Raw genomic sequence first — 27,762 nt, 5'->3', positions numbered from 1 at the left:
AAAAAATCTTGGAGAGGAAATTCCACTTGGGAATAGGATTGCACCCTGAACTCAGGTCTGGATTTGTTGAATTTCTTAAATTTAATGTCGATTGTTTTGCGTGGTCGCATGCGGATATGACAAGTATCCCACCGTAAGTGTTCGTACACAAGCTAATCTTGGATCCCAACATCCCTACGATAAGACAGAAAAAACATCCTATTGTCGAGGCCAGAAATAAATTTGTCAAAGAAGAGGTAACTCGCCTTCTTGATATCGGTTCAATTCAAGAGGCAATGTATCTCGACCGCCTAATTAACATAGTAGTAGTTCCAAAGAATAATAATAAATTTCTCATTTGAGTACACTATAAGGACTTAAATAAGGCGTGCCCAAAAGATTCATTCCCATTGCCGAACATTGATGAAATGATTGATGCAATGACCGGGCACGAGTTAATGAATTTCCTCGATCTTACTCCGGGTACAACCAAATCAAAATGGACCCGGAGGATCAGAAAAAAACTTCGTTCATCACGAATTTCAGCACATATCGTTACAACGTGATGCCCTTCGTGCTAAAGAACTCCGGAGCCACTTATCAGTGGCTCATGAACAAGATGTTTGAAAAGCAAATAGGGAAAACCATGGAAGTTTACATAGATGATATGTTTGTTAAGTCTTTGAACGTAGGTGATCATCTCAAACACTTGCTATAAACTTTTGACATCTTAAGGAAGCACAACATGAATCTTAACCCCGAGAAGAATGCGTTCGGGGTCAACTCCGGTAAGTTCCTGGGAATTTTGGTGTCACAAAGGGGGATCGAGGTTAACCCCAATAAAATAAAGGCCACCGAAGATATCCTGGACCAACAATCAAGCGTAAAAGAGGTTCAGAGGCTAACAGGGTGATTTGCCACCTTGAGCATATTCATTTCCCAGTCTTCGGAGAAATGCCATCATTTCTTCTCGGAATAACTTTGAATAGACCCCGGAATGTCAACAAGATATGAGGGATTTGAGAAGGTATTTGTCAAGTCCTCAATTACTATCGAAACCGGAAGAAGGAAAACAACTATTGGTCTATTTAGCAGTCTCAGAGGTAGCGGTAAGTGTTGTTTTAGTCTGTGAGGAAGAAGGTATGCAATCTCCTATCTATTACGTTAGTAAATTTTGTTGAGAGCAAAAAATCGCTACCCACATCTGAAAAAATTGGCCTTAGCCCTCGTAGTCGCAGCTCGAGAAGTAAGGCCTTATTTCCAATGTCATCCGACAGCTGTGGTGACCACTTTCCCTTGCGGAATATTCTTCATAAACCTGAACTTTTGGGTAGGCTGGCCAAGTGGGCCATTGATATGAGCAAATTTGACATAGAATATAAACTTAGGATTGCGACTAAGTCACTAGTTTTGGCCGACTTCGTGGACGATTTCAGTCCAGGACTATTACCTTTGGCAACCAAAGAAGCAGTGATGGTTTCTGAATCGACTTCAGGAGTTTGAACCCTATTCATAGACGGAGTTTCCAATGGAAAAGGGTCCGAGCTCGGCATAGTACTAACCACATCTTTGGGAGAAACCCTAAGGTAGGCCATAAGAATGGTACCGCTGACTAACAATGAGGTAGAGTATGAAGCTTTGATTGCAGGGCTCGAATTGGCTTGGGGACTGGACTCCGAGGTCATAGAAATCAAATATGACTCCCAGTTGGTGGTAAATCAGGTCCACGGGATCTTCGAAGCCAAGGAGGAATGCATGCAATAATACGTAATGAAGGTTTAGGCTTTGCTCGCTCACTTTCGGGAGTGGTCAATCACACATATCCCGAGGGAAGTAAATACAGAAGCAGATGCATTAGCTAACCTTGGATCGTCTATGGAAATGAAAGGATCGGACTCTGGTACGGTCGTACTTATACACTCGATATTGGACTATCTCAAACACGAGAAACTGCCTGAGGATCTTAACGCATCTAGGGAGCTACGAACTAAGGCCGCACGATATAGTTTCAAAGGAGGTCAATTATACAGAAAATCTTTCCAAGGCTCGTTGGCCCGATGTTTGGGAGCCTCCGAAGCTAATTATGTTATGCGAGAATTCCACGAGGGATCGGCGGGAATCACTCGGGCGTAGATTCCTTAGTACTAAAATTAATAAGGGCAAGATACTATTGGCCCCTGATTGAACAAGACGCCAAAGCTTATGTTCAAAAATGCGATAAATGTCAATGATATGCACCGTTGGTATATCAACCGGCAGAGCCACTACACTCGGTTCTGTCACCATGGTCGTTCATAAAGTGGGGACTGGATACCATCGTACCACTATCGTCGGCCCCCAGTAAGGTAAGATTTCTTTTGATTTTAACTAACTATTTTTCTAAGTGGGTTTAAACAGGTCCTTATTAGAAGAACGACGAACGTGAAGTGGTAGATTTCTTGTGGGAGAACGTAATTTGTAGATTTGAGATACCAAAAGAAATTGCCTGTGACAATGGGCCACAATTTATAGGCGCAAAAATCATAAAATTCCTCAAAGAGTTGAAAATTAAGAGGATCACATCATCACCTTATCATCCGAGCACAAATAGCCAAGCAGAATCAACAATCAAAGTGATCATATAAAATCTCAAAAAGATATTAGAAGCAGCTAAAAGAAAATGGCCCGAAGAGCTTCCAGGTGTACTATAGGCATACCGAATAATAACCAAATCAAGCATAGGGGAGACTCCTTTTTCTCTTCGGTACGGGGTAGAATCCCTGATCCCAGTGGAAGTAGGCGAACCTACCATGAGATATTTCCGGCCAAGCGAAGAAGAAAACAGTGAAGCATTGTTAGTCAATTTGGAGTTGCTCGATGAACGCAGGGACTTGGCGCATATATGGATGGCGGCTCAAAATCAGCGAATATAGAGATATTATAATCGTAGAGCCAACCTCCATTATTTCAAAATAGGAGACTTGGATTTAAGGAACGTAACTCAGAATACCCGAGAACTCAATGCGGGAAAGCTTGGTCCAACATGGGAAGGCCCCTACCGGGTTTCAGCTATCACCGGGAAATGGTCATATGAGTTAGAGAATGAAGATGGAGAAAAGTTTCCAAGCAACTAGAACGTGTCACACCTCAAGAGATATTATTGCTGATGAACATCACCTGTACTAAAAGTATGTGCTGCACTTTTTTTTCCTTCGTCCGGTTTTTGTCCCAATTGGGTTTTTTCTGGCAAGTTTTTTAACGAGGTAGCAACGGAAAGCATACTATGAAGGAAGTTTCAACTACAACAATAAGATATTTTAATGACATGGCACACAAGCGAAGAACCACTACGGAGCGGTTAGATAGTCTTTCGCTCGATAGCAAAGTTCCTACCCGGAAGTTGAGTTTGCTATCGAACGGAGATTACCCGACCGTTCACAAGTGCAAGATACTAGGGGATTGTTAAATAATCTTTGGCTCGATAGCATAAATTCCTAATGTAGAGTGAATTTTGTTACTGAACTGAATATTATTTAGCAATTCACTAGTGGAACCCTCGAAAGGTGTAAAACTCCCAAAGTTCTAATTCGCATTCTTCGCATTCGAACGCTGGGGGGAATGATATGAGGATATGGCAACAACGACTGCCACTTCGACCCGAATATAAAACCTAGAAACATAGTTGTATCATCGGGACCGGGGATTGCATGGCCAGTTCCTTAGAAACAAGTTGTATAATTTAGCCACAAGAAATGGTAATTTCTTTTTAGCACAACGAATGCTTATGTACTTTTGAAAATGGAACGAATAAATTAAAGTACTTTTATTTCTATCTAGTTTCTTGTCCGAACGATGATTTGATTTTATCATTAAGTACTTCAAATGCTAGTGCGTAATGAACAGGATACGTCCTCTTCAAGAGCACCGTAAACATAAGAGGGCCCTCTCTTATTAAAACCCTCACGTTAAAGGGTTGATTTACAAAGAACTTATGCCCAGAATCCAAATTCTTTCAGGGAAAAATACACCGAAGCCTTGCATGATTAGATGCAAATAGTAAAACTTGTGCAAACACTTAAACGAAAAAAGTCACAAAGAGCAAACTTGCGCAAATGTTTAAACGAAAGTACACAGAAAGGGAAACTTATATGATACTTGAACGGAAAAGTGCTTTTATTTACAACACATGTGCCAAGTGACACAAGTACAAAAGTTTGAAAAATAAATCAAGGACTAAGTTGCTGCATCTCCGAAACCCGGAGGAAGAGAAACATCCACGCCCCCAGGAGAAGTGGGTAGATTCGCCATCGGTTCGATATCTTGGCCTCGTCATTTGGGCCTTCAGCATCTTCGCCTTTCGATTCCTCTTCAGTTCCTGAGCACTCAAAACCAGAACCAGAAGGATCGGTAGCATCAGGCTTGGCCGGAAGACCCCTTTTAGCAGCCAACTCCAGCTCACGGACTTTAGCTATTTCGGCATCAAAGTCAATGACACCAGCTTTAGACTCTTCCAAGGTTTTTCTCCTCATGCTGTACATAACATATATTTTTTCAACAATGAGGGAAGCCGCTCGACGCTTGAGTTCTTCTTTACATTGGTCAACCTCGGTAAAAAGGCTTTCCCATGCAGATCCAACGGACCGGAGGTTGACATCGAGATCACAGACAATAGAGCTAAAAGTCTATTATGCGCAATGGTCTTTACATGCTTCTCCTCCAATTAGGCATACTTCACCCCCAGCGACAACAAGCTCTTCAGTTTTGGAGTTCAAGGCCACCCTCAAATTGTTCAATCTTTCAGTGGACGCAGCCTCACGATCGGATGCATCAAGAATGACATTATGGATTGCAACACATTTTTCCCTAGCTTCTTCAAATTGAGCCCTCAATGGGGTGACTTCTTTGCTAAGGGTCTCTACTTCTTGCTCGCTTTGATGCAACTGAGCCTCCAACACAACGACCTTAGTAACTTTAGCTTCCAGCTCTGAGAGGCGAGTAGTAGTTTGGTCCCGCTTGGCCAAAAGTTGATCCCGCTCGAAGGTAATTTCCTCCTTATCTCGAATCAACCTTTGGAGGCCCTCGGAGGCAAGAAAGTTGGCTTGAAAAATGAAGAATGATAATTCAAAGTCATACTTTATCAAAGATAGAAGAGATAACGAAGGAAACGAAGAATATAATGCTGCTGTGTTGTGCATAGCATTGTTCAACACTCTCCCGAGAGAGCTTGTATTTCCCCCCCATCTTTTTTTGAAGCCAAAAGCTTCAGATAGTTTGCAAGTTCACCCGATCGGGACAACATGTGGCATCCGGTAGAGACCAAGAGTGTAACACTCCTCCTCCTTTGCGGATCTTCAGAGGGGCAACATAATTTTGCCCAAGTTCCCATGAACTGGGGACTAGGGGAGAGGGGCATGCTCTTCTCGGGCAGCTGCGGCCGGTGGAGATGATGTAGCAGTTGCTGGTGGCGAAGGAAGAGTTGGTGAGTAAGAAGATGAAGCTGATGGGATTGAAGGATGAGAAGTGGTTATGGCAAGCGCAGTGCTGGTTGTTGGTTTCTCATCAACTGAAGACGACAAGGACCCGGTACTCAGCCTCACAATACCGGGCACGACGACTGGGATCCGTAAACGTGTGTTAACTTTTTCTACCATCTCATACTCCAGAGTGCCGAGGCATAGTCCTCGATTGGTGTAACTAACTCAACAAATTAAGAAGTCTGTTGAGCTGAGGAAGGTCGTCGTCTTCTATGTTAAGAAGCCTCCTCCTCGCTGGCTTCCCCATCATTGTCAATCATTACGGTGTCTATGGCCGGCTCGGGCGGGGGGCTCGTCACTATAACTTTCGGAGATGACTTGGGAGCGGCGCTCTTCAACTTTTTATTTTTTTTCCCGGCCACGGAGGAACATCTTATTGTTGGTTGCTTGTTCTCTGGCCGGGGACTCCGAGAAGAAGCACTCACACCAGAAGCAGGCACGTAGACATCTGTCTGTGTAAAAGCCTCCTGCAACATCTTCGCCGCATCAGCAGGATTAGCCAAGACATCCTCCTCGGGGACGATAACTGAGCCCTGGGGTAGACCTGAATTCAACATGAGAGAAAGGTTAAACAACTTCCTTATACAAAAAGGTAAAAACAAGATGAGTTTGGCTTACCATGATTTTTGATCTTTCACCCATATTTAAGGGATAATTCTTTCCACGTACGGGTCTCGGGCGTAGTAACGTCCAATATTTTTGGACCTACTTGTCCAAGCCTTCAACCCTAGGTGGAACCTGCCGAGTCACTGAAATAAGCAAAAGAAGAAGGGTCAATAACAACATGGAATGATCTTTAACGAAATAAAAGACAAATGGTGAACTTACGAGTGCGGTTCCATAATTCCGGAAAGGATAAAGCCGTATCCGGAATGATATCACTAGTGGCGACTGAAACGGACCGTTCCATCCATCCCACGGTCATTGTCATCATCCATGCTGGGTAGCAAAGCATAGTGGCCATGCTTGCTGAAATTTATCATTCCCCCGTAGAAGATCTTGGGGGAATAGAGGTTCATAAATCGAGTCAGGGTTAGCTCTTCTCCCGTCTCCTAGCACATGCACCAAAGACAAGCTATTGTACTCTAAACAGAAGGAATTACTTATGCCAAGCACACCTGGTAGAGGATGCAGAACTCCACAATGATAGAGTCAAGCTCTCCACTCAAAGAGAACGATCCCAAAGTGAAGGGATACATGCAAAAATACGTAAACCCCTTCCTGGGTATGGTTATCCGCTCTGCCAGATCGGGAGAGATAATATCTAAATCTTGACAGTGGAAATCTTCCTTCATAATAGGAATACTGGAAGGACAGATGGAATAAGGATATACACTAACGGCCCACGTACGAGGGTGAGCGGAAGGATACTTCTCTTCAAAGTCTTTGGCGGGAAAAGGTCATACGAGTTAGAGAATCAATATGGAAAAAAGTTGCCAAGCAACTGGAACATGGAACACCTCAAGATATATTATTGCTGATGAACATCACCTATACTGAAAGTATGTGCTGCACTCTTTTTTCCTTTGTCCGATTTTTGTCCCAATTGGGTTTTTTCTGGCAAGGTTTTTGACGAGGCAACAACGAAAAGCATACTACGAAGGAAATTTCAACAGCAGTAATAAGACCTTTTAATGACAAGGCATGCAAGCGAGGAACCACTACGGAGTGGTTAGATAGTCTTTCGCTCGATAGCAAAATTGCTACCTGGAAGTTGGGTTTGCTATCGAACAGAGATTACTCGACCGTTCACAAGTGCAAGCCACTAAGGGATTGTTAGATAATATTTAGCTCGATAGCATAAATTCCTAATGGGAAGCGAAGTTTGTTACCGATCTAAAGATTATCTAACAATTCACTAGTGGAACCCTCGAAGGTGTAAAACTCCTAGTGTTCTAATTCGCATTCTTCGCATTCAAACACTGGGAGATGATATGAGGATATGGAAACATTGATTGCCACTTCGACCGAAATACAAAACCTAGAAACATAGTTGTATCATCGGGACCGGGGACTGCATGGCCAGCCCATAGAAACAGCTTGTACAAGTTAGCCACAAGAAATGGCAGATGATGTGTTTATTTTATACTAGCTTTGTAAACTCTAAATCTTAGAAGCTCGTGATTTGTACTATCAGTCCTTGAGATATTGTATAGAAGTTCAGTTATTTGATCATTATTTTCTCAGTAAATCTCATTTGAATTAGATTATTGTTAATTAGCTTACCTAGCGAGTTGGTTTAGGTGTCATCACGACTAGTTGGATTTTGAGTCGTGACACAGTCGCTTGTCTTTGGCGTTTGTGCCAGGATACGGGAGAAGAGCTAACCCTAGCTCGGTAAATGAATCTTTACTTCCCCAAGATTTTTTGCGAGATGATAAACTTCAACAAACGTGGCCACCATGCCCTACTTCCCAGCATGGATGATGACAGCGACCGTGGATGGATAAAACGGTTTGTTGCAGTTGCCACCAAGGACATCATTCCGGCCACGGCTTCATCCTTTCTGGAGCTATGGAACCGTGTTCGTAAGTCCATCTTTTATCCCTTCTTCTAGTTAAAGATCATCCTATGTTGTCACTGATTTCTTTTCTTTTACTTATTTCAGTAATTCGGTGGGTTCCACTGTGAGTTGAAGGTTTAGACCAGTGGGTTCAAAAATGTTTAGACGTTACTACGCCAGAAACCCATACGTGGAAGGAATTATGCCTCAAATACGGATGAAAGGCCAAAAATCATGGTAAGTAAAATTTATATTGTTTTTACCTTTTCATATAAGGAAGTTGTTTAACCTTTCTCTCCTGTTGGATTCAGGTCTACCCCAGGGCTCAGTTGTCATCCTCGAGGAGGACGTCTTGGCTAATCTTGTTGATACGGTGAGGCTGCTGCAGGAGGCTTTTACAAAAAGAGGTGTCTCGGGGCCTGCTTCTGGTATGAGTGCTTCTTCTCGGAGTCCCCGGCCAGAGAACAAGCAACCAAAGAGAAGACGTTCCTCAGCGGCCGAGGAAAAAAATAAAAAGGCTAAGAATGCCGCTCCCGAGTCATCTCCGAAAGTTGTGGTGATGAGCGTCGCACCCGAGCCAGTCCCAGAAACCATGGTGATCGATGATGATGGAGAAATAAGTGATGATGGGGCCTCTCTACATATAAGACGATGACCTTCATCAACTCAACAAGATGCTCAATTCTATTAAGTTAGCTACACCAACTAAGGACGATGCCTCGGCACTCTGGGGGGAGTTTGATGTGGTAGAAGATGCCAACTCACGTTTCCAAGTCCCAGATGTCGCACCAGGTACTATAGGCTAAGTACCAAGCCTCTTCAGTCTTCAGTTGACGAGCAACCATCAACCAGCACTGCACCTGCCGCAGCTGTTTCTCACTTTACAATGCCATCTGATTTACCTCCCTCTTCTCCAACTTAGCCTTCACCACCAACAACTACTAATTCATTTCCGCCGGTCGCGGCTGCCCGAGAGGAGGATGTCCCTGTTCCCCAGTCCCTAATTCACGGGAACCTGGGGCAAAATTATGCTACCCCTTCAGAAGATCCCCAAAGGAGGATGAGCACCACCCTCTCACCGGATGCAATCTACTGTCCCGGCCGGTGGAACTTGCTATCTATTTGAAGCCCCTGGCTTTAGAGAAATATTGGGAAAAGATACAAACTCTATCGAGAGAATGTTTGTTGAATAATGTGATGCACAACGCAGCAGCGGTATAGTCTTTGTTTTCTTCTGTTGTTTCTTCTATTTGTATTATGGCATAGTTTTGAATTTGTATTCTTGTTTTGTAGGTCAACTTCTTTGCTTCCGAGGGACTTTATAGGTTGATTCGTGATAAGGAGGAACTTACCTCCTAGCGGGATCAACTTTTGGCCGAGAGGGACCAAATTGCTACTCGCCTCTCAGAACTGGAAGCTCGAGCTGCTAAGGTTGTTGAATTGGAGGGTCAGTTGCTGCAAAGCGAGCAAGAAGTAATGACCCTTAGCCAGATGGGTTGAAGTCCATAATGCCATCCTTGCTGCATCCGAGTGTGAGGCTACCTCTACTGAAAGATTGAATAATTTGGAGGCAGCCTTAAACTCCAAGGCAGAAGAACTTATTACTGTCGAGGAAAAGCATGCCCAGTTAGAGGAGAAATATAAGAAAACCTTAGAGTAAAATAAAATTTATGGCTCCACTGTCCGTGATTTTGTAGCCAGCCTCCGTTCTATGAGATTCACGCGAGAAAACCTCTATGTAGTTCTTGCTGCATCCGATCGTGAGGCTGCCTCCACTGAAAGATTGAACAATTTGGGGACGACCTTGAACTCCAAAACTGAAGAGCTTGCTGCCACCGGGGTGAAGTGTGCCCAATTGGAAGAGAAGCATAAAAAGATCATTGAGCATAATAGACTTTTTAGCTCTATTGTCCGTGATCTCGGTGTCCGCCTCCGGTATGTTGGATTCGTACGGGAAAGCCTTTATACCGAGGTTGACCAACTTAAAGAAGATCTCACACGTCGATCAGCTTCCCTCGTTATTGAAAAAATATATACTATGTACAACATGAGGAGAAAACCCTTAGAAGAGGCTAAAGCAAGTGTCAATGACTTTGATGTCGAAATCGCTAAAGCCCGTAAGCTGGAGTCAGCTACTAAAAGGGGTCTTCAGGCCAAGCATGATGCTACCAATTCTTCTGGATCTGGTTCTGAGTCCTCGGGAACTGAAGAGGAACCGGAAGGCGAAGATGTTGAAGGCCAAAATGACATAGGCCAAGATATCGAATCGGCGGCGGATATACCTACTTCTCCTGGAGGCGCGGATGCTTCTCTTTCTCTGGGTTCCGGAGATGCAGCAGTTTAGTCCTTTTCAAACTTTTGTTCTTGTGTTGCTTGGCACATGTGTTGTAAATTAAAATCACTTTTCCGTTCAAGTATCGTATAAGTTTCTGGTTCTGCGTACTTTCGTTTAAACATTGCGCAAGTTTTCTCTTTGCATCTTTTTTCGTTTAAGTGTTTGTGCAAGTTTTACTGTTTGCGTCTAATCATGTAAGGCTTTGGGTGAATTTCCCCCCGAAAGCATTTGGATTCCGAGTATAAGCTCTTCCGAAATCAAGCCTTTAACATGAGAGTTTTAATAAGAGTGGGACCTCTTATTTTTACGATGCTCTTGAAGAGGACGTCTTATGTTCATTATGGCACTAGCATTTGAAGTATTTGTTTAACTTTTAAATGATAAAATCAAATCATCGTTCAGACAAGAAACAAGATATAAATAAAAGGACTTTACTTTATTCCTTCCATTTTCAAAAGTACACAAGCATTCGTTATGCTAAAAAGAAATTAAAATATACGTAAATAGATTTATAAATCTAAAGATACCAAGAACAAGAGGCGGCAATAACCGAAATGCATGTACGTCTTCAATGCCAACACCCGCCACATGCAGTAACATCAACTCCAAAATCTGCACGCAAGGTGCAGAAGTGTAATATGAGTACAACTGATCCCATGTATTGAATAAGTAACAAACCTAACTTTAGGTTGAGAGCAGTGACGAGCTTGGACAATGGTCAGAGTCCAACACCAATAGACAAGAACAACTCATAACAATATAATAAAAGCAACACAAGTAATATCTCAAAGATATGATGTTCAGCTCGTTCACAGTTACAGAAAAATAGGCATGCTTTTCAGGTATAACAGTAAAACCCCAAATCTTTCACCGAAATCGCCAAAGTATGAGTATATCAGAAAACTGTTATTTTTCTCAAAATATTTCAACAACAGATAAGTTGTTTCATTCTGAGATAGCATGAGAAAAGTACATCTTTATGCTTACATATCAATGTGCATGTAAAGTCATGAATGTCACAATACCATGTAGCATGAGGAAATGCATCTCTATGCCTACATGCCAAGTATGCATGTCAATGTAATGCATCACAATGATGAACTCATGTACTCATACTCTCAGAGTATTCAAACTCACTCAGCACGCTCAATCACTCAGCCCCTCCCAATCACTCAACACTCTCAATCACTCGGCACTCGACACTCGCACTCAGCACTCAATGGTACCTGCGCTCACTAATGGTATGTCAGACTCCGGAGAGGCGGAGGCCCAAGCGCTAATATAAGCCAATATGGCATGTTGCGGCATGCAACCCGATCCCATCATGAATCAATAAATCCGATTGTGACGTGCAATCCGATCCTATAAATATCACTCATAATCAAGCCCTTGGCCTCACTCAGTCATCAATCTCTCCAGTATCTCGGACTCACAAATCTCATGCCAATCAGCCCAAACAATGATATATGATGTAATAATAAATTATAATATAGGCTGAGATATGATATGCAAATGATGAATGTGATTGAGTACATAATTGCAATTTAAGCAAATAACTCAACAATAGAAATGACCTCAGTGGGTCCCAAAAGGATAAGCATATAACCTACACATGGTTTCTAACATGGATCAAAGTTCAATTACTCTAGCACGTAGAAATTTCATGGATAGAAACAAGATTAGGTAACTATACAATACCACAGAATCAACCGAGTCATAATTCACATGATGCACGCCCACACGCCCGTCACCTAGCATGTGCATCACCTCAATACCAAACACATAACGCGCATATTAAGGGGTTCATACCCTCAGCACCAAGTTTAGAAGTGTTACTTACCTCGAACAAGCCGAATCCAATACCGAGCAAGCCAAACAATACTCCAGAGACGCTATCCCATGCGTACCGACCTCTAAATGGATCAAAACTTGCCAAAAATAACTCAAGAACATCAAATAATGCCAAAGGAGACAAACACAATCGATAAAGGTGAAATCTTTAATCAAAAGCCCAAAGTCAACCAAAAAGTCAAATCCGGGACCGCACCTTGGAAACTGACAAAACTCCTGAAATTTGACAATCCATTCAATTACGAGTCCAACCATACTAATTTCATCTAATTCCGACTCCGTATCGATGTTCAAAACTCAATTATTCACTTTAGAAAAGTTTTTGATAAAAACTCTTAATTCTCCAATCAAAATATGGATTAATTCAAAAATAAACTTCTGTAATCATATTAAAATTAAAAAAATTATAATTATTTACTTACCTCCATGAAAATACGAGAAGAACACCACAAAAATCACCTCAATCGGAGCTCTAGAACTCAAGATACGCTCAAAATAGCAAAAGAACGCAGTCTAATTTTTTTTTATACACATGGATTTTCGCTTTTGCGACAAAAATTCTGCACCTGCACATTTCCATCTGTCATTTCCGCTTTTGCGGACCATTGTTTTGCACATGCGGGTTCACAAATGCGGAACCAACTTCATATCTTCGAAGCAGCAGCACCAACTCTCTTTTTCGACACTAAAATGAGCATAACTCCCTCATACGATGTCCAAATTCGACGATTTTTTTTTATATGGATCCGTAATTACGATACAAATCTAATGCTTCAATCAAAACAGAGCTCATTTTCTTAATGTGATACCAATTATACTTGAAAAAATGACATTGTAACATCAAAAACGAGCTTAACACAGCCCTAAACCTATCTGAAACTCACCCGAGCTCCTCAGGATCCCGTCCGAACATACCGACAAATCCCATAAAATGACACAGACTTACTCAAGACCTCAAATCACGCATAATAACACCAAAACTATGAATCATACCTCGAATCAAACTTAATAAACTTTTGAACTTTCAACTACCAAAACTCGTGCCGAACCATATCAAATTTCCTCGTAATGACCTCAAATTTTGCACACAATTTTCAAATGACATAACGAAGCTATTCTAATTCCCGGAAACACAATTCTAACCTGATATCATCAAAATCAACTTCCGGTAAAACTTATGAACATTCCAAACCTTCAAATTGTCAACTTTTGTCAAATAGAGCCGAAACCTTCTAGAAACATCCAAATGCAAATCCGGGCATACGTCCAAGTCCAAAATCACCATCCAGACCTAACAGAACCATTAAAACTCCGATCCGAGGTCAAATACATAAAAGTCAAACTTGATTAACTCTTCCAACATAAAGTTTTCTAGTTGAGAATCATTCTTCCAAATCAATTCCGAATTACCTAAAAACCAAAACTGACGGTTCACACAACTCATAATACATCAAATGAATCTACTTAAGACTTCAAACAGTTGAACTAAATGCAAATGTTCAAAATGACTAGTTGGGTTGTTGCAGACCGTCCTCCACACATGGGGACTTACATGTGCTAGGCACACTTGGTAGCGGATACAAAACTCCACAATAACGGAATCAAGCTTCCCGCTCAAAGAGAATGGCCCCAAAGTGAAGGGATACATATAAAAATACGTGAAACCCTTCTTGGGGAGAGTTATTCGCTCTGCCAGATCAGGAGCAATAATATTTAAATCTTGACAGTGACAATCTTCCTTCACATCAGAAATACTGGAAGGATGGGTGGAAGAAGGATATACACTAACAACCAATACAAGGGTGAGCGGAAGGATACTTCTCTTCAAAGTCTTTGGCGGTGACAAGACTCTTTGGGATGATGGAGCTCACCGTATGAGGAGCAACATCATCAGCTTTACCTTTCTTTGTAGAACTAAGGTTTTCGGAAGAAGAGGCCATTTTTTATCAGAAAGTAGGGAAGGTTTTCTCTCAATAAGAAGGTTAAAAAAAGGTTGAAGACAAAGTACGAGTTGAGTAAAGAAAGTTTGAGAAAGTGTAGAGAATTATGAAGTGTAAATGAAGAGGTTTGATGCGTATAAGCAAAGGTATAAGCGACTAAAATCGTGGTCATAATTACCTCGATAACCGGCAAAAGTGATGCTAAATCGTGGGATGACGCGTGTTCGGGGCATTAAATGCGGAGAAACGTGCGTTTAACCAACCGTCAGAAACTTTTCAGAGGGGGTCAGAATTTCCCGCCAAAAAAGGTATTTCTACCAACTTCCCAGTGACACAAAGTTATGCCACCGGAAAGTAGGGAGACTATCTTTATGGGGTAAAATATGTTCATATTTAATGATCGCATGAGAAAGCGACACGTGGAACCGAAGGCAGAAGATAGCTAAACCCGAAGGTAATGATCTTGCTTGTCATTAGAGAGAATGATACTCATAACGACCAAATTAATGCTGGCATCCGGTAGCATTCAATGAAGAATATTCTATAGCATTAAGCGCATGATTCGTTACAGAGAATATGACATTCACTGCCCACCGTTACACATTCTTCAATGACCCTCATAATTGTTATTAAAGAGGAGCTCGATCGTAGAACCTTGTTCCCTAGGTGCAACTATAAATAGTGTGCTCTATTATCATTATAAATGATGCGAATTTTCTGACAAGCACACACTATATTCTATCAAAAGCTCAATAACATTTTACTTTCTTGCTTATTTGTGTTGTTCTTATTGCTCTCGGTATCTCTGCGCCCAGAACCAAGATATCTGTCGTCTATTTCAATTTTAAGGCTACGTCTTATATTTATGTTTAATTTATTTATTATTTTTGGATCAAATTAATTTTTTTATCTATAAATCACGTAAAAATTAAAATATACCATTTTACGGGTAAATAAAAATGACACCCCTTTTTGTTTGATAATTTAATTAATCCGACCAAAAAGAAGGAGGAAAAAAAAAAAAAAAGTTTTACTCTCTTTTGGGTTCCCTTTGGAGAAAACTCGCCACTTACCCCGCAATATTAAAGCTGATGTCTCTGTTTCGTCTTTGCATTTCTTTGTCCAAATGACATTAGCAGAAGGCTGCAGAATTTCTCACGGTCCATTGAAATCTGTCATTTCTTTCAAGTTTCACATAACAAATTATTGAATCCCCTAACTTGAATTATTGAAGTTTCAATTTTTATCAATTATAAAAGTAGAAAAGGGTACTTTTGTCCACTTAAACTGCTGGCTATGAAAGTCCGTCCAGTGAAGCCTCACTTTTTCAAGCCAATTCAACCAGGTTTCAAGCACGCTCTGGTGAGTCAAATTATACCCTTTTAGTAATTGTTTCATCTTTACTTTGTCTATTTTATGTATTATGTATCATATGGAGGTTGAAGAATTTATCCCAGAAAAGAAAAACATTAATAGATTAAGTAGAAAAGCAGTTATGACATTCAGCAGATCTTGCCAAGACTGGAAGATTTGAAAATGATGTTAAGCTTCTTAGCTAAATTACAAAATGTTCACATCAATGAGCAGGAGAGAGCCTATCTAAATGGCCCACTAGAGAAGTAAGAAATTTCGGGTATTCAAGATTTAATATATATATATATATATATATATATATATATATATATATATGCATAAAAGTAATCTTTGACTTATATACTTAGTATAATTTTTTATATACACAGTATAATTTTCCGAACACTGACAACTGACAGTTGGGAACCACCTTCACTTTATGTGGCTACGCTACTAATAGTGGGGAAATAAATAGAAGGAAATTTTACAGTGAGGAATGTTATGGTAAATTAGTTAGAAGCAGCAGCATTATTGATGATTGGCCTTTGAAAGTAATTTGGAGGACAAAAAGTTCCAACAGAAGTGGCATGTTTTGTATGGTTGTGTTGGGGCATGTTTAACTTAAGAGAATATAAGAAACAACGGTATAGCAGGAATTCTGCAACAGGTGTTATTTATATATGACAGAGAATGAGAATATACACCATTTGTTTTTGCATTGTCCTGTATAGAGGGGATCCAAGATTTTAACTTCATGGGTTCGAGGTGACATGACTGTTGATTCAATTGCTTCAGTTTTCCCTTTGCTACCAACTGCTTCGTTGTTCAGTCAACCCCTTGAATGATGCTTGCACTTTCTCCAGAAATATTGCCTCAAAAAATACATTAGTTTATGCATGTAATTAATAAATACTTTTTTAAATAAATGATTTGTGAGAATTAAGTACACAATTATGATCAGAGATGAGACATCAACCGCAAAACTGTTAGAATCAAGTAGGAAGAAAAACTAGTGTAGCAAATAAAGTTCTTACCATCCGCCCCTGGTCTTATAAAGATGAAGGCTTGGGACATGTTTTTGTGTTTTTTTGTGGTAAAATGGGTATTGCCTGGCTGTCTGAACTCTGAAGAAGCATTTGTTAGCTGTGAAATGTGGAAAGTTGGGAAATTCATCATAAATACTCGGAAAATGATCCCATTTTGTGTTATTTGGAGCATTTGGAAGGAGAGGAATCAGAGGTGTTTTGATGGAGTCTTAACTCCAATTCATGTGCTGAAGACTAGATGTTTATTGAACCTTTTTGCTTGGTGTAACCATTGTAATGTGAATAATGCGGTTATGCTTTTGGATTTTGTAAGCTCCTTGAATTGTATAAGGAGTAAAATGAAAGTATAGAAGCCCCTTGTCTTTTTACTGCAATTGCATCATGATTAATGAAAATTCAACTTTTGCCTGATAAAAGAAAGGTAGAAAAATGGTAGAGTTTCAGGGCCTAAACAAAACAGAATAATGATTTGGGACAAGTTTATGTTGTACTGCAGAAAATTCCTGTAGGTTTCTTGAAGTATCTGAAGGGATATAAGAAGGAACATGCAATACTAAGAAAGGATGGTAAGAAGTGGCTGGTGAAGGTGAACGGCTATCAACTGGAAGAGGGTTGGGGAAAGTTTGCAGAGGAGCATGATCTGCAATTGGGAGATATGTTGGTGTTCAGACATGAAGGGAACATGGAGTTTGAGGTTACCATCTTTGATTCGAGTCACTGTGACAGAGAGTATGCAGAGTATATGCTGGACGAAGAAGAAGCTAACAATGTTGAATTCAAAGGTAAGACGTTTAGAGTCCATTTTTATATACTTGATGAATTAGCAAGTTAATTCCCTTAATCTTGACATAAATTTCAATTTGTTTAGATAAAACTTTAGCCAAGATGTGGTGGATGTTTAGACATTACTTATACTTTAATATTTTTGACATATTTAATTTTTTGACGGATTTTTTTTACGATTTACAATGTAACAGACAAACCAAGTGCAGAAGCTGATACTCACAACCCTTTTGGTCAATCTCATTTTTTATGCACTGTTAGACCCTATTGCCTTAAAGGTTACTTGGTAAGTCTCAAAATTCATTTCCCCCCTAACCGTTCAAGATATGTGTACCGTATTTTCCCCTCTTTGTTAACTAGAATTAATTACCGCGAAAATATGAAGCATATGATAAGTTTGATGATATGTGCAAATCCGTTATAAACCTTATGGCCTGTTAAATGATTACTTTGTAATTCTCCAAACTCATTTTCCCCTAACCCTTCATGAATCTTCTTTCCCCTCTCTTTTTGAATTGGAGTATTTATAATGAAATATGATGCATATGAAATGTTTGATGAAATGTGCAAATCGTTACAAACAATTTCAGTGCATTCCTACTCGATTTGCAGCAGAAAATGGTCTCACCAACAAGAATTGTGGTTTGATTATTAGAGATGAAAGACAAAGATCATGGAATTTAAGGCTATATACTTCCTGTTCTCGAGTTTATATTGGAGGTATATGGGGTGAATTTCGTGTTGCAAATGACTTAAAGGTGGGAGATCGTATAATGTTTGAGATTGTTACTAATGGAGAAAAACCAATCTGGAAATTCCATGGTAAGTTTTCTCATTCAAGCAACCTCTTGATTTTCGACAACGTTTTTACTTTGTAAAATACACCATGATACTATATTACGTCTTTGATAAAATTACTTATATTTGTCGACAACCTCTTCTCGCATTTTATCCTCAATGCTCACTACTTGCACCTTGTGGCGAATGTGGTCATTTTTAATATAATCTTGTATGACCGCACATCTATCGTAGCATTCTCATCTCTGCAACACTCATCTTGTGGATATGTTGGACTTTGGAGTCTCAACATTCACTACCATTATACTAAAAAAAAAAAATTGCAAAATCATGTAGGAGACTAGGCCAGTACCATATAGATCAGACTTTGGAGAAAGAGGCATGCCATTGATTCTCTTTACATCAAATGTCTAAATCCAAACTTGGAAATGTAACAATGTGACACTATTTGGATATTCTGGATTAACTATTTATGTTGGATGAAATAATTCATTCTTTGCCTTTAATATGAATTGTTCGAAGAAAAGAAGGGCATTCATTGTCTTCTTTTTTCTTCGAGATCCAAGTTCGAATGATCCCTTTTGCTTGTCCATGAATGAATCCACATTCAAATCCTTTCACGCCTTTCTTTCTTTCTTTCTTTCTTTTCGTTGTCCTCTAATCTTCTTTCTAATTAGCCGTAATCATCTATGTCATCATATCTTCATCAGTTACAGAATCAATTTCTACTTCATTGGTTTCTTCTTCTATGCCATAGTCATTGTTTGGATATATCTTGCTGAAACCAGGGACAAAAGAAGGGACTGATGCATTTAATGTTAGTCTAGAGGTTTCATGAATGCATTGTGCATCATAGGTTTGACAGGGCTAAGGAAAATCCAGAAGCTAATGGTGGAAAGTTAGTATCCAAAGGTGGAAGTTGAACCATAGTTGCACTTGATTAGTATCCTTGCCTCCTATTTCATCCTTGTTTTATGTTGCTCAGATTTATCCTGACTACTTCGTTCAATGTCAGGAATTGGAGCTAGAAATGCCTTCAAATGCTACATTCTCTGCCTCAGTTGTAGCATTACTGGTTGATTTGGGAGTTATATTTACATCAGGACTGCTAATATCTTTTCCCATTAGAGCCTTTCAGCCACTAAACCCCCGAAGCTTCATTAGAATCCACATCCAAATTGCACACAAGAATTGAAGGAATAGGGGTAATAGCATAAAAGAGATTTGTGACATTCAAAGTAGCATTTTTATTGCCTTGTGCCTGAACCTCCTGCTGCTTTGGAGTGTCATCTGTCATCTTTTCACGTCTCCTCTAGTCGAATTAAAATATAAATCATTAAACTTTATTTCATTACATCATGCTTGCCTTTTTAGCTTTTCCCTTATCATTTGGAAGCCTTATGTAATGTGATCTTTCTTTTTTTTCTAATTGTAACACTTCCTCATTCCTTTCTCTTTTTTTTGCTGTCTTGTTCTTTATAATGAATATCAGACATTAGTATAAAGCCCTCCGACATGATTCCTCTTAATGCACAAGTATCTACTCCAACTTCTGGTGATAATGATCTTCCTTATTTTATTTCGACCATCAAACCTTATTCCATCAAGAAGTCAGTTTTGGTAAGTGATTTAAACTTTACATTCTTTTCTTTGCCTTTTTTCCCTTTTTGGGGTAACAACTGAAACTAAATTACATAATGAAATATAATAAATTTTATGGTAGTATTTCCCACTGGATTTTGCAAAATCAAATGGGTTGATAAATAGAAAGTGTGAGATGATTCTGAAAGATGAAGCTCAGCGATCTTGGTCAGTGTGGCTAGGGAGAGATGCACATCATTTTGGAATTATACGTGGATGGACAAAATTCAGAGCAGCAAATTGTCTCCAAGTAGGAGATGTTTACAAGTTTGAACTCATCACGAACGCGAAAATACCAATTGCGTACTTCCGATGTAAGTGTTCTTCCAGTTTTAATGTATATTTCTTTTCACTGACCGTGCAATTTGTTTTTATACCATTATGTCATTTTAAAGGTAATTAAAAATAACATGAAAAATAAGGAAAATATTATAGTCAAACCTCTCTATAACAACTGCGTTTGTTCCAACATTTTTTGGATGCTATAGTGAGGTGTTGTTATTGAGAGGTTTGATTGTCTCATGAAAAATAAGATATGTAACCTTCTATAGTAGGTTAAATTTCATTGACAGGGTAAAAGTATTATTACACTGGCAGTAGATATAGTTAGTTAAATCCTTTAATCTAATATTATCCTTTTTCTGGTTTAGTAGGGAAGACACTGTTGAAATTTTGCATAATGGTTTTAACAGTCGATAAAGTTATGAATAATATTTAATAAAATTTACTTTTAAGTTGTATACATGAGATAAAATTTTGACATATATTATTGACACAACATTATATTGGAGATTAATTTTGAAAGTTCCCGATTTCCGATTATAAAAAGCTTACCATAGATTTGCATGATTGTATGGTGGTTTTGCACAATCAAGTTGAGTTTATATAGTGGCAAGAATAAGTTAAAATTTGGTAATGAAATTTCTGCAAAACTGGATTCTTTTTTTCCCTACTGGTCTCGGATTCTTCACAGTTTTATGGTTTCTATGTAACATTTCTCATAATTGTATAATTATTATTTGAAAATATTTAAAAGGTATTTACATGTTTTATTATAGCTTGAAAATTATATAACATTACTAAAGATATCATACAAATAGTTACATCATTGGCTTCTTAGCAGATTTTTGTGACAACTTTCATGAAATAATGTATTTTGCAAACAAATATTCTGCAGAGGTTGCAAAGAGAGAGGACCATTGAAGCAACTGGACTTTTGGTCCTTGATCTTTAATTTGGCTGAGATTGTCTCCTATAGTATTTCTTTTAATCTTGTTGAAGATAATAGAGACAGTTGTAAGAACAACCTATAAAGAAGCTATGGCTTCTAGAGTTGCAGCCTTTTGGAAAGATACTATTCCCTCCGTTTCAATTTATGTGAACCCATTTGACTGAGCACGAAATTTAAGAAAAGATAGAAGACTTTTGAATCTGTAGTGTAAAATAAAGTATATATATTTTGTGTGGCTGCATAAATGTAAATTGTTTCCAAATAAGGAAAGATGTCATTCTTTTTGACACGGATTAAAAAGAAAATAGATTCAAATAAATTAAAACGGAGGGAGTATTAAAGATGAAATAAATTCAATAATGTCAAATCACACTTGGGAACTTATTGATTGCCTCTAACTTCTAAACCTATCGATTGTACGTGGGTGCTTCTGAAAAAGTACCACAGCGATGAGACTTTATGTATTTGCCAAGTTAGATTAGTAGCTAAAGGCTTTTAACATAAAGATGGAACTGATTATTTTAATACATATACATTGGTAGCAAGAGTTACTTCGATTAGAATTATATTTGATTTAGCATCTATTTATGACCTATATGTTTATCGAATGGTATCTTGATGAGGAGGTATATATAGAATAACTAGAAGGATTCGTTCTATCAGGAAATTAACATAAGGTTTATAAATTTGTTAGATCTTTCTATGGACTAAAAAGCTCACAAAGAACGACATGAAAATTTTGACAAAGCAATTGTATCATTTATACTAAAGTATGCAGTGATAATTTTATTGATGACATGTTAATGGTAAGCAATGATGTGAATGGCATACTAAAAACGAGGAGGTTTCTATCTTCCTCTTTCTAGATGCTGTCAAAATGATTTGGTCAGGCGAGGTTTTTCTTTCCGTTCGCGATTGGGTATCGCAAAGGGAAAAATAGTTGAGTTGGGTTTTGCGATTTCGCGTTCGCGAAGAGGAGCTTGGTAAAGCATCGCATTCGCGAACAGTGTCTCGCATTCGCGAAGGGTAATGTTGGGCAACACAATTTTGTGCTTCGCGAACGCGAGGGACCTGTCACGTTCGTGAAGAAGAGAGGTCTGGATAGAAAGTTTAAGTTCTGAAAATGGGACATTTTCCATTTTTGATGGATTGGAGGTCGGGAAGAGGCGATTTTCGGGAGATTTTCAAAGAACACAACGGGGTAAGTGTTCTTAACTTATTATTGGTCAAATTACCCGAATTCATGGTTGATTTTAGCATTTAATGGGTGTATTAAGTTGGAAATTTTAGAAAGCCCTCTTGGTTTAATTGTGGCTAGATACGAGGCTTTCAGAGACCAATTCACGAGGCAAGGGGATTGCGGATTAAGAAATTACACGGTTTGAGGTAAGTAACACTTCTAAACTTGATTTTGAGGGTATGAATCCCCGAATTGGTATTATATAAATTGTTTGGAGGTGACTCACACGATAGTTAACGAGCGTGTGGATGTGCACCATTGAAATTGTGACTTGAATAAATTCTGTGAAGTTTTAAAAATTAAAGAATCATGTTAGTATCTGAATATTTTCCCCGTGTTAGAGAAATTGAGCTGAGGCTCTTATTAAAGACCGTGTTTAGGCTACGTGTCGATAGTTTAGGACCCATGGGGTCGTGTTGCTATTAAATTAATTGTTTTAAAAATGTACATTTTAAAAATATTCATCCATTGTGAGAATATTTATGGGATCAAGTTGCGCACCGCAACATGCCATATCGACTTTATATTAATATTATTATTATTATATGGATCGGAGCTGCCTGCCTGCAGCAGACCTTATAGGCTTTACTATTATATGGATCGGGGCTGCCCGCCTGTAGCAAGCCTTATAGGCTTTATTATTATACGGATCAGGACTGCCCGCCTGCAGTAGGCCATATCGGCTTTATATCACGCTTGGGCTGAAAGAGCCCCTTTGGAGTGTGTACACAACCCCAGTGAGCGTAGATGATTATATATTTGGGATGGACTTCCGAGGGCATGGACTTGCCTTACTTATTTATATTGTGATGAATTTCCCTAGACATGGATCTTATCCGTATCCTTTACATTTGGGGATAAATTACCCCAAGTTTGGATTGGCCTTATACGGTACTAAGTGACTGACTGTCAGTCGATGTGTATATATATACGGGATGGAATATCCCTGGGCCGAATTTGTCATAAATAGTATCGAGTGACCGAATGATTTGTGACCAGTATTTACAGGAAGTCTTTCCACTGAGATGCCATACTCCTCATATCATGCAATATTGATCTATTTCACTTGTACCGAGTTAAACTGTTGAACTTGGAAGCATGCCTACATTTCTGTATCATTATTTATACTAGACTATACCTGCGGAGCTTGTCACTACTTTCAGCCCAGAGGTTAGTCTTGTTACTTAATGAGTTGGTTGTACTCATACTATACTATGCACCTCGTATGCAGATCCAGGTGCATTCAGACACGACGACCGTTAGATCTCAGAGTGCTATTAGTAGGAGACAATCAAGGTAGCTGTCTGGAGTCCGCTGACCTTGACTATTTTTTTTTTCCAGTTATTGTATTGTTCAATACTTTCAGATAGTGTTTTATTAGTCAAACTTTGTATTCATATTAGATGCTCATGTACTCAGTGACACCGGGTTTTGGAAATGATTATAACTGTATTGTGAGATTTCTTCCGTTGAATTTAAATGTTATGTGTTTTTTAAACTTAAAAGATATAGTGGTTTATTGAGATTGTCGGCTTACCTAATATTGAGATAGGCGCCATCAGAACAGGTGAGATTTTGGGTCTTGACAAGTTGGTATCAGAGCCTAGGTTACATAGGTCTCACGAGTCATGAGCAGGTTTAGTAGAGTCTTGCGGATCGGTACAGAGACGTCTGCACTTATCTTCGAAGAGTATGCCGAGCCCTTAGGAAAATTTCACCTTATTGCATTCTCTCGTGCGAATTTGTAGATTCCGGAAACTAAATTTCTGTTATTCTATTCTCTCACAGATGGTGAGGACACGTCATACCGGATTAGACAGTCAGCCACCAGTGCCACCAGTTAGGGCTTCGACAGGCCAGGGCCGTGGTAGAGGCCGGGGCCGAGATAAAGGTCGAGGTGTAGCTCGTACAACAGTTGGAGCAGCACCTGTAGCACCACCGATTTCTCCAGCTGAGGAGCAGATTCCAGATATAACTGAGCCGATAGGACCAGCTCAGGCACCGACTTTGCCTATTGTGATTCCAGGCCTTCAGGAGGTTGTGGCCCAGATATTAACAGTTTTCACTGGCCTTGCTTAGGTGGTACATGAGCATCTAAATGAATACAAAGTCTGACTAATAAAATCTTTGTCTGAAATATAGAACATTACAATAACTAAACAGGAAGGGAATCAAGCCTGCGGACGTCAAACAGCTACCTTGATAGTCTCCAACAATTATAACTCTAAAATCAAGCAGTCGTCGTAACCGGGAGCACCTGGATCTTCATACGAGGTGCAGAGTGTAGTATGAGTACAACCAACTCAATAAGTAACAAGACTAACCTATGGGCTGAAAGTAGTGACGAGCTCCGCAGGTACAGTCCAGTATAAATACTGGTACAAAAATGTAGGTATGCTTTCAAGTTCAACAGTTAAACTCAGTTCAAGTGAAATAGATAAATACTGCATGATATGAGGAATATGACTTCTCAGTAGAAAGACCTCATGTAAATAGTGGTCACAAATCATTCAGTCACTTGGTACTATTTATGGACAATTCAGCCCAGGGATATTCCATCCCATATATATATATATATATATATATATATATATATATATATATATATATCGACTAACAGTCAGTCATTCGGTATCGTATAAGGCCAATCCATCCCTGGGGTAATTTATCCGCAAATGTAAATGTCACAGACAAAATCCATGTCCAGGGAATATGTATCACAATATAAATAAGTAAGGCAAGTCCATGCCTTAGGGAAGTCCATCCCGAATATATAAATCATCCACGCTCACTGAGGGTGTGTACACACTCCGAAGGGGCTCCTTCAGCTCAAGCGTGATATAAAGCCGATATGGCCTACTGCAGACGGGCAGTCCCGATCTGTATAATTATAAAGCCTATAAGGCCTGCTGCAGGCAGGCAACCCCAATCCATATAGTAATAAAGCCTATAAGTCGTGCTGTAGGCGGGCAACCCTGATCTATATAATAATAATATATATAAAGCCAATGTGGCCTACTGCGGCGCATAACTCGATCCCATAAATATCCTCTCAATGGACGAATATGATTGAGTGTGAAATGTACATTTTTAAAATAATTAATTCAACAGAAACACGACCTCATGGGTCCCAAAATATTGGCATGTAGCCTAAACATGATCTTTAATAAAAGCCTCAACTCAATTTCTCTAACACGTGAAAAATGATCAGATAATAACATGATTCTTTAAATTTTACAATTTCACAGAATTTATTCAAGTAACAATTTCAATGGTGCACATCCACACGCGCGTCAACTATCGTGTGCGTCACCTCCAAACAATTCATACCCTCAGAACCAAATTTAGAAGTGTTACTTACCTCAAACCGTGTAATTTCTTACTCCGCTATGCCCTTGCCTCGTGAATTGGTCTCCGAAAGCCTCGTATCTAGCCACAATTAATTCGATTCAGTTAATACAATTTATTAAAATTAATTCTATAAGAAAATACTAATTTCCCAATAAAATCCAAAATTTAACTCAAAAATCAATCGTGGGGCCCACGTCTCGGAACCCGACAAAAGTTACAAAATTCGAAAACCCATTCAACCACGAGTTTAACCATACCAAATTTACCAAATTTCGACATCAACTCGACCCTCAAATCTTCAAATTAAACCAAGAGAGTTTTCTAAAATTTTCAACTTAATACACCCATTAAATGTTAAAAACAATGATGGATTCGGATAATTTGACCAATAATGAGTTAAGAACACTTACCCCATTATTTTCCTTGAAAATCTCCAGAATATCGCCACTTCCCGAGCTCCAATCCGTGAAAAATGGAAAATGGGACAAAGTCAAATTTTCAGAACTTAAACTTTCTGTCCAGACCTCTCTTCTTCGCGAACGCGACAGGTCCCTCGCGTTCGCGAAGCACAAAATTGTGCTTCCCAATATTGCCCTTCGCGAACGTGAGACACTGCTCGCAAACGCGATGCTTTACCGAGCTCCTCTTCGCGAACGCGAGCTCCCCTTTACGAAAGCGAAGGCAAAACTCACCCTAACTATTTTTCCCTTCGCGAGCGCGATACCCAATCGCGAACGCGAAGAACAACCTCGCCTGACCCCAGCTCCTCTTGGCGAACGCGAAACCCCCTTGCGAACGCGAAGAGAAAATCTTGCTTGCCCCAAATTCCCCTTCACAAACACGAGGATCCACTCGTTAATGCGAAGAAGGAAACTAGAAAAAAATACCCCAGCAGTCTTCAGCCACTAAGCCAAGTCCAAAAATGATCTGTCACCCATCCGAAACTCACCCGAGGCCCCCAGGACCTCAACTAAACACACCATCAAGTCCCATAACATCATACGAACTTAGTCGAACCCTAGAATCACCTCAAACAATGTTAAAACCACGAATCATACCCCAATTGAAGCCTAATAAAACTAAGAACTTTCAACTTCTACTTTCAATGCCGAAACCTATCAAATCAAGTCGGATTGGCCTCAAATTTTGCACACAAGTCATAAATGACATAACAGACCTATTTCAATTTCCAGTATCGGATTCTGACCCCGATATCAAAAAGTCAATCCCCCAGCCAAACATCCCAAAAATTCAACTTCTGTTATTTCAAGCCTAATTCCACTACGGACCTCCAAATTACAATCTGAACACGCCCCTAAGTTCAAAATCACCCAACAGAGCTAACAGAACCATAAAAAATCAAATTCGGGGTCGTTTACACATAAGTCAACATCCGGTCAACTTTTCCTACTTATGTTTTCAATTATGAGACTAAGTGTCTCAATTCACTCTGAAATCCTTCTGAACCCGAACCAACTAACCCGGTAAGTCATAAAATAACTGTAAAGCATAAATTGAGCAGTAAATAAAGGTACGAGGCTGTAATACTCAAAACGACCGGCCGAGTCATTACATTCTCCCCATCTTAAACAAACGTTCGTCATCGAACGAGTTTAGAATCATACCTAGAGTCTCAAATAGGTATGGATATTTTCTCCACATCTCCCACTCAATCTCCCAAATAGCTTCTCCAACTGGCTAGCCCTTCCATTATACCTTCACTGATGCTATGGTCTTTGACCTTAGCTTTCGAACCTGTCGGTCTAAAATAGCCACCGACTCCACATCATAAGTCAAATTACCATCCAACTGCACTGTACTGAAATCCAAAATATGAGACGGATCCCCTGCATACTTTCAAAGCATGTACACATGGAACACTAGATGAACACCTAATAGACTAGGTGGCAAAGCAAGTTCATAAGCCACCTCTCCAATCTTCTTAAGTATCGCAAAAGGCCCAATATATCGAGGGCTCAACTTGCCCTTCTTCCCGAACCTCAACACACCCTTCATGGGTGAAATGTTGAATAGAACCTTCTCCCCAACCATGTAAGCAACATCACGGACCTTTCGGTCAGCATAACTCTTCTTTCTAGACTGCGCCGTGCGAAGCCGCTCCTGAATCAATTTAACCTTCTCCAAAGCATATTGAACCAAATCAGTGCCCAATAGCCTAGTCTCACCCGGATCAAACC

At 39.5% G+C, this 27,762-nt stretch overlaps 2 protein-coding genes across 19 annotated transcripts in view; one reads left to right on the top strand and one right to left on the bottom strand.

Annotated features, from left to right (window-relative positions):
- LOC104087897 (putative B3 domain-containing protein REM15) overlaps positions 1-27,762 on the bottom strand; it is a 222,796-nt gene that overhangs the window by 124,571 nt on the left and 70,463 nt on the right. The gene's annotated exons all lie outside the window — the stretch shown is intronic.
- The window catches only part of LOC104107270 (B3 domain-containing protein REM10-like), a 153,942-nt gene continuing 141,347 nt past the window's right edge, over positions 15,168-27,762 (top strand). The window contains exons 1-7 of one of the 4 annotated variants that reach the window (XM_009616026.4): positions 15,168-15,483; positions 17,017-17,302; positions 17,498-17,589; positions 17,894-18,125; positions 19,594-19,721; positions 19,825-20,056; positions 23,445-23,718. In XM_009616026.4, coding sequence (XP_009614321.1) covers positions 15,418-15,483; positions 17,017-17,302; positions 17,498-17,589; positions 17,894-18,125; positions 19,594-19,721; positions 19,825-20,056; positions 23,445-23,476 — 1,068 coding nt within the window. In that variant the 5' untranslated portion in view covers positions 15,168-15,417 and the 3' untranslated portion in view covers positions 23,477-23,718. Of the gene's footprint in view, positions 15,484-17,016; positions 17,303-17,497; positions 17,590-17,893; positions 18,126-19,593; positions 19,722-19,824; positions 20,072-20,919; positions 21,173-23,444; positions 23,719-27,762 lie in introns of those variants that run through there. The other 3 variants (XM_009616027.4, XM_070191807.1, XM_070191808.1) reach the window with 3 other exon arrangements.

The sequence above is a fragment of the Nicotiana tomentosiformis genome, chromosome 12 (assembly GCF_000390325.3).
Source record: "Nicotiana tomentosiformis chromosome 12, ASM39032v3, whole genome shotgun sequence".
Lineage (NCBI taxonomy): Eukaryota > Viridiplantae > Streptophyta > Magnoliopsida > Solanales > Solanaceae > Nicotiana > Nicotiana tomentosiformis.
Note: the sequence above shows the minus strand (reverse complement) of the source record. Positions and strands in the feature narration are given on the sequence as shown.